Genomic DNA, 20,871 nt, shown 5'->3' with positions numbered 1-20,871 from the left:
CAAAAATATTAGCAAAACGATCTTTCATTGCTAAAATGCAGTCTCTGAAATGCAGTGAAATCTCATTGCAATTTTTATTTCATGGTATTACTGGAGAGGTTAACAAATAGCTTTTAATGTAATAAATTTTGTAAGTTTCTATATTAAAGATTATTTGCTTACCTTGATGAACTTATTTATTAGGAGAGTCAAGCACAAGACTAATAATACATGGAGGATAAGTTTCCCAAGCCTATTAAGCAAGCTGCCCTTTTTTAGGTTTTTCTAGAAAGAAGAAAATATTAGTATTTCAGTACTTTTTTGTATGTATTTGGAACAAAATATTAGTTTTTCAGTACATTTGTGTGTATTTAGAACAAAAGCAACACAGACTACTTGAAATAGCTTATCTGCTAGGCCTGATCAGGATCAAATTTGTATTAGGTTCATGTAAGCAAAAAAGTATACATAACCAAGTACCCAGAATAAAGATATATTTCTTCCACAAAACTGAAGGGACAATATCATAAAAACTTCCCAGTGTATTGATCTGGCAGAGCTTTGTAACTAGCCAAACAGCCTTCCGTCAGAAGTGGCCACATTATATTTATACAACTGCTGGCACTAAGTGCAACTGTGGTTGTGTTCCAAGATTCCCCTAATTTCAATAGTATTATGTGCCTTTTGAAATATCTATTCATTAGACCTTCCACCTAAATACGGCAAAGGTGTCTTCTGGCTCTAACTGTCAGTTGATAGGATTTTGAGCAATTTTCCAGTTCAAAGCTCCAAATCTGATAACGGTTCTTCGGCTGCTCACAGGCAACTTGGAAAATGTGCAGACATTGTCTAACTATAAAAAACACAGTCCTGATTTTAAAAGGTCACAAGTGAGACACAGCAGGAATGGCCCTGTTAAGTTCATATATTCTGGTTAGAGGCTGTCGTCAATGCCAGTATCAGAAAAAAGAGAACTGTAATACAGGAAAAAAATCTTAGTCTTTGAAATAAACAATATATTTCAGTAAGCTGAATTTGACATGTGCCTAGTTCTCACAGAGTATTTTGTTGGAGGCAGATCCATAAATCCAAGATAAGTCCTGCTGAAACAGGTGTAAAGTCCGTTTATGCCATTTTTTTGCAGGATCCAAACTGCAGCTTGCATAATCATAAATGTTAATAGCCATCACAGAATTATGATGTCTGATGTGCTTGGTTATGCTGTAGTTAGTGTAATTGAATTCATTATTTGATCATGCAATGTTTTTGTTGCTTTACGCTATAGTAATTCCTCTAATTAGTATTAGTAATTTAAGATTATAATGCATATAAATTACTCATTTACCTATATATATATCACACTCTTTATTTAGTACTACAAAAATATTTCGGTACCTACCTGGATCATTCTTGCTATCAAGACAGAAGCATTAAAACTTATAAGTAATGATCCAAGAATCATTGAATTAAAGAACTGTAGGACACAGACTAGCAGTAATCCGGAAATCTGAATGATATAGAGCCACGTAACCTGTAACAATAATGAGATTTTTATGCCTACAAAACTTTAGTCATAGCTGCTTTTCTTTGAATATGTTTTATAATTTATTTCAATAACAATTATTTTTTCAAAAAAAAGGTATCATCTCGCATTAAATCATTACACTGAAAGCCATTACTATATCCTTTCTATATTTATGTCCTGAACTAGTTAGGTTAATATTTTATACCTATTTTATATTTAGGGAAGCCTGATGCTTGTTTTACTTTTTGGCTTATTCAGTTCAGCAACATAGCAGTGACAATGTTGCTATTTTGTGGTGAATTTCAAGGTACGAAAGGTAACTGCTTCTCTTGAGCAATTGGTGGGTCTACTTCCTTCTCTCTGTGGTACAGTGCCTACACCTAACTTTCAAACAAGGATGCACAGTACTTGAGGCAAAATTCATACATTGCTATGACTTCAGCTTAGGCAAAGATTTCTCGTGCTACTTTTTTTTTTCCTGGCTGCTTCCAGAGGACATGCTTAAGCTGTAGTATTAGATCAACTGTTATGATAGTCTTTAAAAGCAACCCCTTAATAGTGTCAAAACATAGCTGTGTCTAAACAAAACTAGACAAAAATTAAACAATAGAAATGAATTACATAAAGTGAAATAAAATCAGCTGGAAAAAAATCAGAAATGGTATTTTTTTGATTATTCATTTTTACACTTGCAGTATATACACTGCGATTACTTAAAAGCACAAAGCAGCACAGTGTATAATCTGTATTACTTCGGGCATTCAGGCCACTGGTTAGTAAAATACTTCCAAAACTGTTAGCTTTATGATAGAAAAGAAAAAATTTGGTTATTTCCAAACATAATCGTACCTTTGCTGTAGGAAGCATGTCAAAGCAGTCCAGTATGAATAATGCCAATGCTTGTATCAGCATCATAAACTGATTAAATTGCCAAGTCAGGCTAAAGAGAAACGTTGCTATGAATACAGCCATAAGGGTCAATCTCTGGAAGGAAGGAACAAAGTTTTATTTAACTGTATAGTTTCCTTCATTAAAAAACAAAACAAACAAACAAAAACCCCAACACCGGCCTCCCAAACAAAAACAACCAAAAACCACCTTAATTTGGTTTTATTTTAAATCCATTTTTAAAACATTAATGAGTTTTCTAACTGCAATAACTGCTTGGAGGATAATGAACATTTTTTAGTTACAGGTTCTTATATTTATGCCTGTATTTTACCATGTAATACCACTTGCAAGAAAATGGTGAGATCTCGAATAGCTTCAGCCCATAGATTAACATGCAATACATGTTTTACTATGCTATAAATAACAGTTATTTGATCAAATCGAGGAGTGATAACTTAAGAACTGTTCGTCAAAGAAACTGTATCACCAATTTGCTTTTATTCTTGCTGATCAGGACCAACCTCTTAAATTTGTAAAACAAATGAAATCAAAAGAAAATCTTTAGTCCTTGTCTTTACAAGCTTTTCTCCTGCCCACTTTGTGTTACTCTGTTTTCTTAAATACACAGTACTGTTGTCTTGTACTCTTTAGAGTTTACCTTTATTTTTTTTTCAGTGCTGGGCATATGCATTCCTTTTTATTTCAACTACATCTAAATTAGCAGAAGGCTCATCTGATTAATGTTTTAACATTATGAGTGATTTGTGTGTGTGTGTATATATATCCAGCGATACAAACATGTATTAAGTATTTTGTCCTAAGTTTTATAGACAGTTTTCTGATACTAATTTTACTGTGTCATACTTGTTAGAAATACTCACTTCTTGAACAGGCTGTAAATGAGTTCTGAGGAGGTATGTGATGGCTGCTATCTGAACAGCAAAGAATGGTAGTGCCCAGTTCTCTCTTAAAGGAATGGTGAATTCTACTCTTGTAGTATCTATTCTGTACAAAACAAACAGAGTTTCATAAGTTTAAAACAAATAAAACACCAACTTGGTGACAGAGAGGTTGCAATGACAGGCATCTTTGTGGTATTTTAACTACTTATTGATAAAAATGGAGGCTCTACACTATAGTTCCTTCAACGTGCCTGGCTCTGAAAAAACATCATTATGAAGGTTCTGCAAGTCATCCATTGTTTCTGTACCTCAAATGTTGTACTTTAGCTTCACTTACTGTTAAAAAACTTATACTATGGATTAAATCTTACTTATGAAGCACAGCTTGGGTAATTTAAAAATGAACAAACAAACCCCAAAACAAAAACACTCCCAAAATCCAGCTTGTGGAGTGTTCACGCCACAGGTAATTTTACTTCATTTTTTGGTTTGCAAAAAGTGCACATATAAGAATAAATAGGTATCAATTTCTTCACTGTGATTCCAGTGCAAGGCATCTGAATACCACTAAACTGATTTGGAACTTCTGGTCATTTTTTGAATGTTCTAACATAAAAGGTACGTGATGGAAGTTAGAAAAAGCTCCCCAAACGGCAGTCATTTACAAAACCTGAATTAAAAGTTAAAAACAAAAAATAATTCCCTTTTTTCTCGTTCAGAGAAAACGTTATCTAAAAAGGAAAGTAAGCAACACATCTGAGACATGCTTGGCTGGATGAAAAAAATGTCTAAAATGGAGTTACTCAGCAGCCTCAGATGTACTTCATCTGGACAGAAAGTCTTTATCCAAATCAATTCCATGCACTGATTCTATTTGCATAAAGGATAACAAGCTTCCATTGTTCATGAACTATTACAAAGATGGACAAAACAAATCTGCTTCACATATTCTGTAAATGGAAAAGATGACCTCATGAAATAAACATGAACTACTGCACATTGCATGTATTTTTTTAATTACTTTCATCTTTGGAGAAGGAAACGTTTTACCACTATATACCTGTAATTATTCTGTAATGGACATGCTTGCAGATAAAGTTCTTTACAGCTGCTGATTAACATATCAAACAGTTTTGATAGAACCGACACTGTAGTTTTATTTTCTTGATTAATTTACAGATAACAGCCTATGTCACCAGTCTTAGCTTCATGCCAGCAGCTTATTGCTGGCATAAAGCCAGTTCTTTAGTTTTTCTCTCCAAATAGAGAATTCTTCAAGTGATAAAGCGCTTGAACAGCTCAATTACCATCTTTTTTCTCTGAGTCTTAGTGCAGGAGATGTCTACAGGAATAAGGGAACAGAGAAGCTGAACTTCTGATGATCTTAGGTTGTTGAAGGAATCCCTGGAGATTGGGTGTGGGGCAGTGAGGAGAGACTTGAAGGGCATATATGCAGGTGTCTTTAACACCTAAGGGATTCTAGGCTGGAGAAGACAGGGTACATCATTTGGAGAACCAGACATATCTGAAAGATGTAGTCCACTTTCAGAGACCAAATTAAGCCAAAACTTTCTACTCAAACTTCTTGAAACTTTAAAATTCTAGTCTGCAATGTCAGCTCATTTCTGATTATTTTCTAATTATTTTATATTATTTTAAACATTATTTTCCATTTTCTGGGTAATTTGGAGAGAAGCCTTATAGTTCCATTTTTTTGTCCAATTAATCATGCATTTGAAAGTTTAATGCCTTACCTTTGAGGTACAATTTTAGAAAGACCGAATGTTTAATCTCACTTACCTGTTTGTAATATACCAGCAAGCTGCCAACAACCCTGAAAGCCATGTTCCACTAAGAAGCCAGCTTGTTACATACAGAGCAATGACATAAACTGCCTGAAGTCCAAACAAAGTGTAGATATAAAAATAAACGGGCTCTAGGTATTGCTGTAAAACACAAGAATACTGATGTTGACATAAAACACTCATGGGGGGGACTATACTTAATATGAATTATGTTTTGCTTTTACAAATTAAAAAGGTATCAGGAATATTTCTAATTAGAAAATAACTAAAAAGGGGAGCTATGATTCACTGCGCAATCTTCATAATGCACTTACAATCTAAAGCCATAAATAAATGCCTACCTGAATTGGAAGAATCCTATACAGAATGCTGAGAAACACCTCCTGGTAAACATTCATTCTTTCAAGTATGTTAATTGTCCTCACAGATTCAGTTTTATTGTCATATACTAAACCATGTAAACCTTAACGATAAAGAGAAATTGAAATAGGAGATTGTCATTTTCCCCCTCCATCTTCATTTGAACAGTGAATAACTTTTTCAAAGGTATTTTAGGATCTCTCATCAAAAACTGCAAACTTTGAGTCAAGGATTCAGATCACATTACCTCTGAATCAACATGACCTTCTGAGGTCTTCAGTTTCCCTGCTTCGAATGTAACTCAGAGTGCTAATTCAAGTACTGTATATTTAGTAATGTATAAAACATTTATTTTTAAACTTACATTCCTAGCACAGAATCTGTGGCACATACTGGATCTTGAGAACCATTCTTGTCACTACTTTGAACACAGGTGATGTAATATTGACAAATGTGTAATATAAGCAAATTGCTAGGGAGCAACAGTTAAGTATCTAGAAAACATGGGACTGTCACAGAAAACCCCATCATGGTATATGAATTCCTTGGAAGCTGCTCATTGTGTCACTTACTGTCCAGGCATACAGCAAAAAAATTGCCCCTTCCCACAAACAGCTCATAATTCAAATTAAACAAGAGAAGAATAAAAATGACAGTAATATACTGAATAAACCAGCAAGGCTGAAACCTTAACAGATATGAAAGTTGTCCCTCAAAGTGATTGCCTTCATCAGAACGTGAAGGTGTGGCACAGAAAACCAATGTATCATTGTGAAATTTATTATGTCCATAACTTAGTGGCTCGCTGGCGTATGAACATAATAGATCTGTCTCCAGTACAATTGTTACACTATCTTTCACAGTTATGGTAATACTTGTTCTCGACTATATTTGAAAAAATATTAAAAATAGTCATCTGGCAACATGAAGTAAAACTTACTTTACAGTTTACAATACCTTGCTGGATGGAAGCAGCCTGAATCATCTGTTTGTAGTAGGAATAATAAAGTCCACATTCCGTTCTGAATGAAATTTCTCTTTCGACTTCCTACAAATGAAAGTTCAATAGTAAATTCACTTTCCATTTGCTTTTCACAATCATATGAAGCTGCTTTCAACTCAAATTCTTGCTACACCAGGGAAATTGACCTATACAGTGGCTTGAGTCTTTGGGTTCATGCATTCTATGCAACTTAGTTCAAATAAAAGTAAAATACATGGACAAATTAGGGTGAGAGGCAAATGGCTGAGATGTCAATGCTTCTGCTAACTGGGGAAAATACATATGCTTTTTGTGATTCTGATATGCTGTTCAGAAACATTTTGGATCTTTTACTATTTTTTTGTAATATTCAATGTTTAAACAGTGGCCAACAGCTGGACTTCAAAACTGCATATGCTTGCTCTATGTATTTAACCTTTTCTTCCAGATGTAGATAACCCATAGTGTTCCATGGCTTTGCTACCCTTAAGGCTCAATTAATTCAGCGTGCTATACTTGGAATTGCACCATAAGCCACTCTGATATTTCAGCTGGCAGGGTATGCTGCTGCCCACTTGTTAAATGCTGTTTCTTGCAGGAAGCCAGCTGTTCATCACTCTCATACTTAAATTATAGGTTAAAGGAAAAGTGAGTCTTTACTTGTTTTTAGGTGTAGGTAAAGTTATTATTTTTATTTTAAAAATGTTCAAATTATTTAAACTAGGTACAGTTCAAACTATGCCTCTTTCTTGGCTGATATTGCAGCAGGTGGAGCCTAAGTGAGATATGAAAGCTCTCCTAGAGAAAACTGCTCTCAGTACAGGATCTTTGCTTTGGAATTCACCTCCTTTTGTTACCTCATTAGTTACGAAGACCTAATGAAATTTAACAAATTCAGAGCCTTGGACAACCACATTTAAACACAATAAGACTGCATGAACAACCAATCTGAAGAGAACTCATAGGCATCTTATAGAAGATTGTTTTATTATTAGTGATCTTTTTAGTAGTTTATATAAAAACATCTAAGCAAGTATCTTTCATAAGCAGTAAGTTTGAAAAGGTTTATATCCAGATTTGAAAATCCTATGAGATTCCTGTATGTGGTGTATGCAAGTCATTACGAAATTTAAGTGAGATTCCTAAAAATAATCTTATTAATTCAGCTTTCTTTACAAAGGAACATTACTGAAATAACAGAACGTTACTGTTTTCTGAGATTTTTATGAATGCCATTCTGATTAATGCAACCTTACATAGAATCCCAAGACTTTCATCTTTCTTGTACAGTCCCATCTCTTTTGCTGGAACAGAATCAATACTATTTCAGAGCTAACATAAAGCTAGATGAAAAATCATGTTCCTCCTTCCTCTACTGCCCAGTATAGAATCTTATCTCAGAACATGTGTTTTATTGAAGTCAACTGTTGACAAACTAAACCAATATTAGTTCTGGTCTGAGAAAAATCAACAGATAAAAACATATCTGATTCAATGTAAGTTCACAATTAAACTCTCCAGCTGCTCTACGACATACAAATTGTTGTAATACCAGCAGAAGAAACTGACATTGGCACTAAATACTAAAAGCCACATACTTAACAAAATGAGAATATGAGAATGCTGGATTTTGAATGAGCTCTAGTTTCAAATTCATCACTACTGAAAAGTTTCTAATACCAAAAAGTGGCTGATTCTAAGTGCTCATAAAAAAAAAAAGAAAAAAGAAAAAAGAAGGAATGTTCATTTGGAATTTATTAAGGGGGAGAGAGTAGTCACAGAGGGGGATCTAATTAGCAAAAATGCATTCAAACATGATTAATTTGTAATCCTGGCACCAGCTGTATTCAACCAAATGCTATACTTTATGAGACAAACACTAGTGAGTTTTACATCTGTTTCATGCTAAGATAACATCTGTTTCATTCGCTCACAATACTTTTCCAGTTCTACAGCAATTTATACTTTCCCTAGTATTCTGTGTCAATAAAAACATACAGACTTATGGGTAAGCATTATAAGAGCACCTCTATCTTTCTGTACATTCAATTTGTGAGTCTTTAACAAAGAAGTTATCACTGTTCCAAGGAAAAAAAAAGAACACTATCCTCCAGGATACATATAGAGTTGCATATGATTTCAATTTATGCAATTGTATTCTAATAATGTTAAGCATTCAAAACAAAATACAAAGGACTTCCTCTCAAGGGCAGTGCAAAATTCTAGAGCTTAGGTTTCCTCAAACTCCCTAACCAAGTCATTCAGAATACTGAGCAAGCAGCCAAAGTCTGAGTTGAGTTTTTTCTATAAACAAAGAGTACAAGCAAAGCTCCAATTACTTTTCTTTTTTGACACAGCTAAAACACAATTTGTGTAATTGAAAATATTTTTTAGTTGCTCAATTTAAGATCAGAAAGATTTGAAAATCGTCTCAATCATACAAGTGGAAACTCAATACAGCCAGCTGTTATCAGTGTTCCCAGTTGAGAATCCTGCCTTCAGCAAATGTATTTAATCCTTGTACATGGCCTCTTGGCTGGTTAACCTCATGCCCATCTGTTAGAATGGCACGGTTCCTACTCAGATCAGACTTTTGATCCAGAGTAAAAGTACCCATAACAACTCAACAGGTACTCCTTTGGAAAAGTATCACCAAAGTACTGGACTACCCTCTTCCTCTTCATTGGTTACGCATTCACATTGTAGAGTTCTAATTAGCCAGCTATCTGTTTCCCCACTTTTTTTTCATCTTTCTTTTATATTCAAAATATAAAAAGGGAAAATATAAGCACTTCAGAGAAGGAATCCCAGGATTCTTACCCTCATGTCTGAAAGATTTAAAATTTGATATTTTTATTCCCGACTTCTTGCAAGCAGCAATTTTATTAAAGGAAAACTCGATAATAGTAGTCTAAATGCTTACTCAGAAGGGATGAAGAACAAATGAAAGCTGCAAAGTTTATCTGTTTGTGTTACAGTATTAATTTGCTATGCGGCCTTGGCTCATTCCTCTTCAAAGTTTCTTCAGAGTTTGCATTTGAACAAGCAATACAACATCTGACAGGAGAGGTCATACAATTCTCCCCCCACCCTCCCTATTTTGTTATTTTCATAGTAGATCCTGTTCCCAAAAGATACTATACTTGAGGAGCAGTCACTAAACTGCTATTGAAAATCACTGAAAATAGACTAGCCATTTTATATGTGTCGTGCCAGAAACTTCTCAGAAAACTGGGAAAGGATTTTTGGGTAAGAAATCTGTTTTGGCTTTCACCATCATAAACAAAAATCTTTGTTGTTTTAATGTATATGAGAATAGATTCAAACTTTTTTCTTCAACATTGTTTGGTCAAGATAAGTGATTATAACTTTCTGTGATCCCTGCTGGAAGGGTACACAAACACAGCTTCTGACTATGTGACATGTCATTCTGCCTTCTCATTTTTTTCGGTCATTCTTTCAGGAAGTCTTGGAATAAAAAAGAGAATACCAATCATGTACCTCTTTCATAGCATAAACCACTCTTCAATATCTGCATTTTCGTTTTTTCTGATAAGAAAACAATTTCACATCTTTCTCCAATGACTATGGCAAATTTACAATAGCAGGCATATTTATTAGCAAATAAGAACAAGATTCACACATACTGCAGCAGCTGAAATCAACGCACTGTTGAAAGCCATACTCAAAATAGAACAAAACAGTATAGCAACCACAGAACAGTTTTTCTAATTGGGTGAACCACTGCTGGAAGACACCCAAAACTGAACTGGCTTTCTATGAATTGCAGCTGAAATTACAGAAAGGCAATCTCTACAAGTGTACACGCAAGTTGTGACTTCAATTATTTAGAAGTTAAGAATCATGACTTTGCACCATGAACTCTTTTTACTTTCAATTTTCAGGGTTGAATACAATTGGCAAACTGCACAATTTTGTAATTATGCAATCATGATATTAATGTATCAATGGGGTCTTCAGAACAAGAATTCCACCTTTTGTACCTAAATGGTGTATGTAAAAACCTCTGTCTAGTTTAGTGCAAAAGTGTCAGATAAACACTGCACACCTCCTTCTACTGACGTACAAAGAGAGGATTACCTTCACGTAAAAGAAAAAATAACAAAACAAGTCTCCCATTACATCTCACTATATTAATTTAGTAGTCATACATACTCTTTTGTGTATGAATCCTTACCATCTGACTAATTGTAGCTTATTGGAAGAAAGGAATAAAGTTCAGGGGGATAATATGTTGTTATATAATTTTATATCAGAGTTCAGTAACATAAAATCCCCAAATTCGCACTGTTTACAGCCAATTCAGAGTGACTGAAGTTACTAATTTAAAATGTATGGAAATATAACTGATTTAGAATTTATTTTCTTTCCTATGTTTCAGAGCAGTGGTGATGCACTACTATGTTTCATAGGCATGGGGGTTAATGAAACACAGGATGTGTATTAGTGTTGTGTCCATTTATTCTATGTGTAATGCTTAATAAAAATAAAACAAAACAACGTAACTTCTGCACTTCATTAAGCAAGGCATGCAATAATTGTGTGCCAAGGATTAGAATACAATCCTCCCTTCTGAGAATTTGGGTTGGGGTACGCATTAAAAAAAAACTTACTCTTCGAAAATTTTTAGAAAATTCAGTTAATATATGCAAAAATATATGCTTTGGCCAAACTATAAAATGTTAGAGAAAAAAGCAAATTTTCCATTTATTTTCAACATAATTTTTGAGGATCTCGGATTGTTCCATAGTGTATTTAATTCTTGTCTTTTATTAGTATATGGTATGTGCTGTAATTATAAGATTAGCCAATTCAGAAATGCTGGAAAACATGTATATACATCTAGAGATTCTACAATGTCCACTCATACATATAGGCGCAGAGATGTTTTACAGATGTTAGGATGAGCCTTCCTGCCTCAGCTTGCAGGAAATTTCACAGGCTCTTCATATGTAGTCTTCTCTTCCCATACTACTCACAAAACAGTATTTTGTTTAAACTTTATCTCATCCACGTATTCTTTCTCTGCTTAGTTAAGAGAAAGCGTATCAAAATATACAGTTTAGATTTCTTATCTCACGTATGGCCAGAAAATGCTCTGAGATGGATACGGGCAAGAAAACAAGTCTAGACTATATTTAAGTTAACAGTAAAACCTTGGAAAGCTTTGTATTAATCAAAGTAAAAGCACAGTCAGAGTCTGACTTGGCAGATAATTGCAGAAAATTTGATCAGACTTGACTCATCCCCAACCTTCTTTGTGTTTGCAAATAAACTGCAGGGGATACTGCCTCTTTGGTGTCAAGCTGTAATAAATGATTTGAGAACAAATCTTTAAAAGTACCTTTGAATCTCGCTTGGGATGTAAGTGTTTACAAAATAAATTGCATTTGTCTGATCAATCAAGTTAGAGCTATAGCCTTCTATTCGGGAAGATATCCTTAGAAACAATATAAGTTGAGTGTGTGCACATGAAAAACACGAACAGTATATGTTCACTGAACACATAGCTCCAAAAACCAGAGGTATGTATGAAGCCTGATCACTTTTGGCTCTATGTTACAACTGGTTATTTTATCTAATAATATGTGAAATCTCATCAAAGCTTTTCCTGTTATCAGTTTAAAGTTAGCACTGTAGCCACATGCATTCTCTGGTTGAGTTCACATCTTACTGAAGAAGGTGTAACGTGAGATCAGAGAATATCTGCATCTCTTTCTCCTTTAACCTGCTGGTAGATGAACGTAATGCTTTTTAGAATCTTTCCATCAAATTGGCTGAAATTGCTCATGTTCCAATGTTACTAGTTATCATACCAACTCCATAGAATGAAATGAGATCTACAGAGACAACAGAATCCAGACTAAAAATATCTAGAGGGTTTTATTCCAGTTTTGATAGCTAATGGCATTCTACTGTACTTAAAATGAAAACAATAATTATCAAATAAAATGAGCATTTCATCCATCCACTGGGGGACAACTTAATTGCAACTACAGACTCGCTTCTCTCAGTGAACTTTGTGTCCTGCTGTACCAGTTCAACAGAATAAAATGCTGTACTCATTATGTTCATACATTGCCACAGGTCCTGTCCTACAATACCTGTGAAATTAATCAATACTTGCATTTGGAAGGCAAAGCTAAGGTGTACCTTCAATATATATACAATCCATCTATATATTCAAAGAAAAATGAGAGTGGGTACAAAACAGTATTACATGTATAATACAACAGCAATTGTTTCAGTAAGTGCCAACTATTTTTATTACACGAATATAAAAGTTTCTGGGACAGAAAAAGTGTGTAGCATAGGAAAGACACATTGTGATGCAAGTATTCTAAATATATATACTCGTTGAATAACATAATACATAGACCTAACAGAGTGAATTTTAGGCACCTAAAAGGAAAATGACTCACCTGTTTCTTTCCTCTGGTTAAATTTAGATATGTGTACAGCTGCATTATTTTCCCATGCAATGATTCTAGGAAAAAACTAGTCAGTCCTGGATCTTGGGAATGGTTGGTTTTACATTGGTGAATGTCTGAAATATGTTTTGAGGTTTGCACATTTAGGATAACATTATATAAAATTAGTATTGAATAGTAAGTGCTTAAACTGTATTACAATATCACAGTACAAATACAATTAAAGAACTGCGTGCCAGGATTTTGCATATCGTTTATTTTAACTGTTTTTTGTTTGGTTTTGGATTGCTTCGGATAAAAGAAAGATGATTTTAGAGCAACTTATAGCAAATTGTTGAAATTCTATTCTAGATAATGATAAATCCTTGGAAGAACATAGCTACAACTCAGGCAGGAGCTGTGTAGCAATGTTTTTAGAGAAAATCTGGGGAAAGGTATTTATAGAAATGATCAAGTATTTAAAAAGTGGTGGGAAGAGAAGCACAGCTTTTTTAAAATTAAATTTTTAAAAATGAAATATTCTATGTTTTTGAGCAAGCTACAAGACACATACATAAACAAATGAAATTTCAACTAACACTCATATTAATGCTCTATGAAAGCACTGATGAAACTATGAAAATGACTGTTACCTTAATATTGGAAAACCACAGGTCATTTTCATGCAGTGTAGCAACATAAACAGAAGTAAGAAGTCCAAGAGAGATGGCAACAATTCCACCAACAGTTATAGAGAGTATGTTCCACAGCCTTCTACCTGTATGATCTTGGAAGAAAAATATTTCACACTGTAATTGTGAAACACATAATTCAACTTAAAGGAATTTTGGAAACTCATTTATACATTGCCTGTGCTAGTACAGTTTACATTTTGTAGGTAACAGGACACTTGGTTTTAAGAGATCTTTATGGAGATGTGGTTTTTTATTTTCTCATAAAGCAAACAAAAATACATAGAGTATTTTATTTACATGCAAAGTGAAATAAGGTGTGCCTTAATTAGTAAAATGCAGTTATAGTTCAATACATACCATGATCCTATATAAGTCTAGATAAATACCATATCTAATTTGTAAATCTAAATTGAAATATCCTCCAGGGCAACTTTTTTAATTAAGGCAATACAGGATGACTTTTAGATCACAAAGAAAGAAATTAAAATCTTCTTCGCACATCTTAAAATGGCTGCTTGTTTTTTGGGGGCTTGCTTGGTTTTTGTAAAAAAACAACACTGAAGGTTCAGAAGCCTCACTGAATACACACAAAGAGACTGAACAGCGGCCAAAGCAGCCTTTGATAATGGTGTCATGCTTTGAATTGCAGATGACCTCTGCTGACATCAGAATAAGATCATAGATGGAATGATGGGAAAGAAAGGTTGCGTTTCTAGGTAGCTCAATCAATTTATTGTACACTTATGTTCCTGTTTTTTTAGGTTTGGTTTTTTTTTTAATGTTGATATAAGGCTTAATATGGAACTTAGTGATCTGGAATTATACCTTTGAAATGGCATTTTCATACTGTGTGTGACGTCCACATAATGGATACCAAATATGCAATTCAATGGAACTGAGGGTTGGGCTGGATGAAAACTATGATCACTTTCCCATTTTGTATATAGCCTAAGTGTACTTGTGTAGAAACAACAATGTAACTTTCCTTTCATCTACCCAAATTGCATATATAGAAACATTTGGAATTTAGATCAAAACATCCCTTAAAATAAGTTAGTTAAAGAAACCAAACCCAAGAAACTTTGGAATTATAACTTTAGAGTTGGCAAACAAAAATGTTGTCAGTATTTCATTACATAAACGGATCATCGAATTAAGACACTTAATGTCTTTCTTTTAAATTTACCTAGCTGGTCTGTCCTATAGTCAAAAAGCAAGAGTTTGCAGTTAAATTCAGATTTTATGTGCAATCTGCTTATATTTAAATACAACTCATCAGAGGTCTTCAAATCCTTTTATGTTACCAATGATTTGAACTGAGATTTGTTTAAGAACCTACAATAGCTATAAGAAATCTGATACTAAACTGAAAAAAATTGTTCTCACCAATTTAAATTAGGATTTTAAAATAGAGATGAGATTGACATGCAGTGATCTGCATGCCCTCTGTCTCACCCAATTAATTTTGGTGATAAATATTCAAGTATGAAAATGTATTTGGTACATACCTAGTTCTAACCTGTGCTTAGGATAGCAACCAAAGGCTAAACACTAAAAAGCCATGATGTTACAATCCTTTTCATTACCTACCAGGCAGAATTTTCCCATCAGGCTTCACATTCTTCTCTGAAGGCTGATCTTCAGATGCTTCTGTGCCTTTTCCAACCCTTCTCTGTCTTACGGTTGTCATGATGTCAATCACTTTAATTCATTATTCTTCAGTCTGACTCCTAAATGGACACATACAAGCAATGCATCTTCCTACCCAAATGTTCATTTAATGCTGTATGAAATATCTGAAAACAGAACCATATTTTACTGCCATCAGAGACTTTGACTTACAGAACTATACTGTAGTTGAAGTGTATCTTACAAATATGCAAGGTTTTTTAAATTTGTACAACTCAGAGTGCAAATGAAAGTATAGAAAACATTATCTTAAATTTGTAAAGACTTAAGTTCATAACTTTACATCCTCTTGAAAAGGTTTTCAGAAAGATTCATTATTTTGACTACCCTCACTTTTGGCCCTTGACTCAAAATGCATACCAGGCTCCAATTTTTTGAAAAAGAGTAAGCCCTTCAAAGAAAAATTCGTCCTTTTAGGGTATTTTAGTTGGGCACCTAAAATGGAAAACCCGTTGTTTAAATCTTGGCTTTCAGGAAATCCTCAAAAAGGGGGCCATAAGATGCAAAAATGATGCCAGAGAACATGTGTTATAAAAAACTAGACACACAGCATTAAAAAAATCCTTGATATTTTATACTATTAAACTGCTATAAAATTTGAGAACGTTACAAAAAAGACCAAAAGAAGAGCAGCTAGTCTTTCCCCTGTCAATTGCCAGGTGCTCTCTGCTCTGTGAGCATGGTCCATACATAAAACTGCTTCAACCTGCCATTCTACATTTGAAAATCAATGATGTCCCATCCTGAATGCAAAAATCTGCTACCATTCCCAGAGCGTAAACACTGATATTTGTGTTACCACTGGTGTAACTGACTGGTAATGCTCTAAGAAATATGCCTCAACCGCACAACTTTGTTGTTTTAAAGCTTTTGCAGAGGATCAGCTTCATCTCTTTCCCGCATGCCTGGGAAAACACATGGAGGGAACTACGTGAGCATTTATCTAAGTTGTTTTTTAAATAGCTGGTTTGTAGAACACCTGACAATTAATTAACACCGGCAAGATGGTCATCATAACCATGCTTTCTTTGCACCGCCAGTCTCAGCCAGCTTTATGCCTTACGCCGAAGGGAACGGTTTTGCCCGGCACACGCGGGGAAAGCCTCGACAGGGCGCCGGGGAAGGAACGTCCCGCCTCCGTCCCCACAGCTGCCTGAGGTGAGGCGAGGCGAGGCCTGGGGAGCCGGGCCCGGGGAGCTCGGTGGGGAGGTGGTCGGTGGCGGCAGCGCGGCGGACAGGCGAAAGGGCGGCTGAGGGCGCGCGCGCCCGAGGCGGGGAGAAGGAAGCGGCCCCGGGGGTTGGGCAAGGGCGGGAAGGGGAGGCAGGAGGGCCGGGCCTGGGGCCGCGGCTCCCCCAGCGGCCGGGGCGGGCCCCCCGGGGCGCGGGCAGCTCCACGCAGCGCCGCCTCTCAGCCGCCGCGGCTCGCTGCGGCCTGCGCGGCCCGGCCCGGCGCAGCGCGGCCTGCTTGGCGGCGGCTCCGCCGTCCGCCTGTCTCCTCCCCTTCCCCTCCGCATCCCCCCTGGCGGGGTCGGTACCTGCCGGCGCTCCGAGGGCCGCGGGTCGCTGCAGCGGGGCGGCGGCTTCTCCTACCGGCGCTGCCTGCGCGGAAGCGCCGGGGCCCCGCCGCGAGGAGGGGAAGGGGCGGGGGCGGACGCGGCGCCTTTTGTTCGCTCCTGTCAGGCGGGGCGGAGGGGCCGCGGCAGCCGGGGCGGGGGGCTCGGCGGCGGGCTGGGGCGGCCCGGCGGGCAGGCAGCCGCCGGCGGACGGGGGAGGCCCGCGCGGGGAGGAGCTGCGGGCTTTGGGGAGTGGGCGGGCTGAGGGCCGGGGCCGGGCTGCGGGAGGGGCGGCCTGCGCGCGCCCTGCGGCGCGGCTCGGGGCGGCACTTCCCTCTGAGGGGCTCGGCGGGCGCGTTCGGCCTCGGGTGCCTTCGGGCTCTGCGGAGGGAAGTACGGCGGGGACAAGGCTGGCTGCGAAGGCAGAGACGGGCAAAATCGTCCCCGTCTCAGACTCGTCCCTCCCCACCCCGACAAGGTTTTAAGTAGTTTAAGTTTGAAAAGGCGAGTGCCTGTGAAATCCCGGCCAGCGAGGCTGGGGCTGGTGTGGGCTCAGCCCGGTAAAGCCGGGTCTGCTCCCCCTGCGCGCCGTCGCCAGGCGCGGTCTGCCTCCCGCCCGACCGGGCGGTGGGTGCTCCGGGTCGTGCTGTCCCGCTGGACTTGCAACAGGCGTGGAAGATTCTTTTCTAAAATACTGACGTAGAATTCATTTTTAGTGGTTTTTTTTTTCCAAATAGGTGTGGTTCCAGATAGATGTGATTTTTTAATTTAAATTAGAATCCTCAACAGTAGAGGTGTATTTTGTATTCAGTTCATTATAAGCTCCATTGTATTTCTCGATCAACTGCAGCATAAACATGCAAAGGGGGAAAAGACCTTTACCTCTGTAGCAGAAAGGTATCAGACTTTTTTCTACTTAACAGGTACAACCTACCCTTACAATAATTCTTTATTGTAAATTTTATTTGCAGTGTCTTTCAAGATAGTTATAGAAAAAAAAAATGCCCCTTAAAGCCTTTACCAACATGCCGACTCCCAGATCCTATCACAGAAAGCAGATTTCCCAATAATCCGTACAAATTCTGTGGGACAGGTGGGGAGAGTTCCCTTCCTCAGGACAGTATTCAGTTGGTTTTCCGTCACCATTTTACAGTCCAGCAATACTTACTTTTTTTTTTTTTTTCATTCCACAACCGTGGTTCATTGGCTAAGTTGGTATTTTGAGCAAAAAGAAGCATGAAATTCATAGCAAACATGCTCAGAGATGCCAAGCAAACCGTGTAACTAGTAATCATCCTAGTAATTCAGAGCTTTGAAGCCATTAACTTAGGACATTAGAAATCAAGAAATTTTTCAGTATCTGTCTTTGCATACTTAGTATGTTTTATAAGTATTTTTTAGAACAAATAATGATTTTCTTTTAATTCCTCTGATTAAGCTCTCCAAATAGTTAAAAATTTCTACTATAAGTCAATTTACAACAAACAGACTAGCCATACTTCTCTATTTTTTTGAGCAATTAGGCAGGCGGTACATTTCTGGGGAAAGCTTAAACTAATAATATGGAAACTGAAGAATTACGGGCTTTACAATGGACATTAGATTTACCTTATTTTTATCACTAAGCATCACTGCCATATCATACATGTCAGGTGTTTGTTAAAATGAACATATTGTATACAGATCATACAAGTGATTTTACAATGTAAATAAAGAAAAAAAAATCTCGAGTGGGTGTACATTTTTGTGTAAAGGAGGTCAGATAATGTACTTAAATTTCTGAGAAAGGGAATGCTGTGGGAAATGTTTCCTAGAATGGAAATTCTGTTTATCCACTACCTGTAAAGAGGCCAATGCAAAGTAAAATCTACACAGAACAAGAAGTTGCAGAAATGGTTTAGAAAACATAGTCATTTAAGAGCTTTAGGAATCCAGTAATAATGCATGTTCAATAAATTTGGGACCACCAAAAGCCTGCTCTCTATAGAACCAAAAGTTGAGTAGATGTTATCTTGAACTAAATGACAGGCTGTGTAGCGTGGTTGCCAACAGGCAGCAGTACTGAGAAGAGGGGGAGTTACTGTTGTCTTAATTCTACTGTGTTTTATGACACTGCATATATGTAATATATTTGTATGTGATAGACAAGTTACTATGGTCAGCTGAAGAAGTTTTCTGTTTTGTGGAAATGATTGCAGATTACCAGCAGTACAAATTCCACTGACATTCTCTAACTACTAACGCAATCTACACTGTAAAATAACGTTACTCAAACTGGAAACAGTTTGTGTAATAGAAAAGCATGAGACAGCCTTACATGGCGGTTAATGTGTCTAAGAGTAAATGTTACTTTTAAGTCATTTTTGAAATGAGCTACTCCTGAGAGTTATTAGTCAGCATATTCTCACTGAAACAATGCATTAGTTAGGCAACACGTCCGATGATAATGAGATTTAATGTTTTAAGTTGCGAGTATACAGAAAAACTAAAGAACTTCTAGATTGATATTAGTCTCTGAAAATGGTATTATAAAATTTAAATTAAAATACATCGAACTGTAGCAAGCAATCAGTAATACTGTATTATTGTATTATTATAACACTGGCTTTATACTTGCCAAAGCAGCAAAAGGGTATTATTTATCAATATCCTTGTTGCTCATTGTGTTCCAACTAGATCGTATGGTAGCAAAGTTAGTACCAAGTTACCCACAATCCCAACAAATGTTAGTCAAACATCTACAAACCACAGTGTACAGGAAATGGTTGAATGAAACATTACATTCAATTTCTTTATACTATTTACATTTTTGTTTTCTCTTGGATTGTCACATTCAATACTGTGGAAAGAGCTACAGTGAACTAGAAATACAGTTCTAGTTGTAGAACTCTACAAGTTCTGCCTCAGTAAATTTTGAGTTTAAACCTGCAATCTTTTTAGTTGCTGTTCATCAGCCATGTGAAATGCTGCAAGCATGTCAAATTTCTAGGTTATCTCTTTTTTCAACTTTTAAAGTTTGTCAGGTACCTGAAATTTTGCTTTTGGGCAAAAGCATCTTAGTTTTACCAATTCTGAGTTTTTTTACCTAGTTAATATTAAGTCAAGTCCGTATTAATGGTGCTTCCCTTTCTGAGTGGCTCAGTGTGACAGCTCTTTTCCAAATATGCCTAGAAGGGACTGCGAAAAAAGAACAGTAGCGTGGTGCATTTACTTTTCTGCAATAATTCTGACCGTGAACACTTGCCAAAGATATAGGACAGAGTGATTCAAATCCCACGATGTGTGGCAGGGCTGTAACCCATTTTCTCCTAATTCCCAGGAGCGTTACAGTCGTCACACGTTAGGTCAGTGCAGCTCTATCCCAACAAGCTCTGTGTCCAGCCCCATTTCTGCAAAAGCTGCAGCGTTCAGTAGCAAGCACGGTGCCCTTTCCAGCGGTGGCAGCAGTCCCGCTCGGGGTCGGCCAGCACTAGTGAGGAGGGAAGGTGTCTGGTAAGACACACGCTTCACAGCAGATAAGGTGTCTTGGGATACCAGTTGGAACACACACGGCATGATTTATGGGCGGGAAGTAACTTCTGATGAGGCTCTTTTGCTTTATCAAGCTGAAGTGAGCAAGATATTTTAGCCCAGTGAAGAGGATAATACCTGGATGCCACATTCTACTACAGAGACTTTTTTCCCAGGTTTTGCATTAGAGAAAATTAAAAAAGTTGCATGACACAGCATTCTGTAGCATTGCATCTAAACCCATTTGTAGTTCCAGTGTTTTTTACTTCAATGTATTTGGTCCAGGGCCATAATATTAAAACCAAAATGAAGTAAGATAGCCTGTTTATGTAAATGTAAACCATGAGAATACCAGCAATGGGTACTCTGGCGGTACTTTCTCTTTTCTCTCCTTGGCCAGCAACAGCAACTGAGTTAGACTTTTTTTTTTTCTGAAAAAGATGGGAAGAAAATCTCCAGCAAGGCCAAGAAATATGTTGTATATTTAAAATTAGGTTGCAAGATATGTTTTAGCTTATGTGATGGATAAGCAAGAGTCAATCCCTTACC

The 20,871-nt window shown here is 37.0% G+C and overlaps 1 protein-coding gene across 1 annotated transcript in view; it reads right to left on the bottom strand.

The window, feature by feature from the left end:
• The window catches only part of DPY19L3 (dpy-19 like C-mannosyltransferase 3), a 38,087-nt gene extending 21,085 nt beyond the window's left edge, over positions 1 to 17,002 (bottom strand). Inside the window, exons 1-10 of the mRNA XM_075161316.1 lie at positions 16,795 to 17,002; positions 15,161 to 15,366; positions 13,529 to 13,662; positions 6,420 to 6,510; positions 5,444 to 5,565; positions 5,098 to 5,243; positions 3,277 to 3,400; positions 2,354 to 2,488; positions 1,379 to 1,510; positions 163 to 264 (exon numbers count right to left, since the gene is read on the bottom strand). Coding sequence (XP_075017417.1) covers positions 163 to 264; positions 1,379 to 1,510; positions 2,354 to 2,488; positions 3,277 to 3,400; positions 5,098 to 5,243; positions 5,444 to 5,565; positions 6,420 to 6,510; positions 13,529 to 13,662; positions 15,161 to 15,260 — 1,086 coding nt within the window. The 5' untranslated portion in view covers positions 15,261 to 15,366; positions 16,795 to 17,002. The remainder of the gene's footprint in view (positions 1 to 162; positions 265 to 1,378; positions 1,511 to 2,353; positions 2,489 to 3,276; positions 3,401 to 5,097; positions 5,244 to 5,443; positions 5,566 to 6,419; positions 6,511 to 13,528; positions 13,663 to 15,160; positions 15,367 to 16,794) is intronic.
• Between the last annotated feature and the right edge of the window lie 3,869 nt (positions 17,003 to 20,871).

The sequence above is a fragment of the Calonectris borealis genome, chromosome 12, assembly GCF_964195595.1.
Source record: "Calonectris borealis chromosome 12, bCalBor7.hap1.2, whole genome shotgun sequence".
In the NCBI taxonomy this organism is placed as follows: domain Eukaryota; kingdom Metazoa; phylum Chordata; class Aves; order Procellariiformes; family Procellariidae; genus Calonectris; species Calonectris borealis.
Note: the sequence above shows the minus strand (reverse complement) of the source record. Positions and strands in the feature narration are given on the sequence as shown.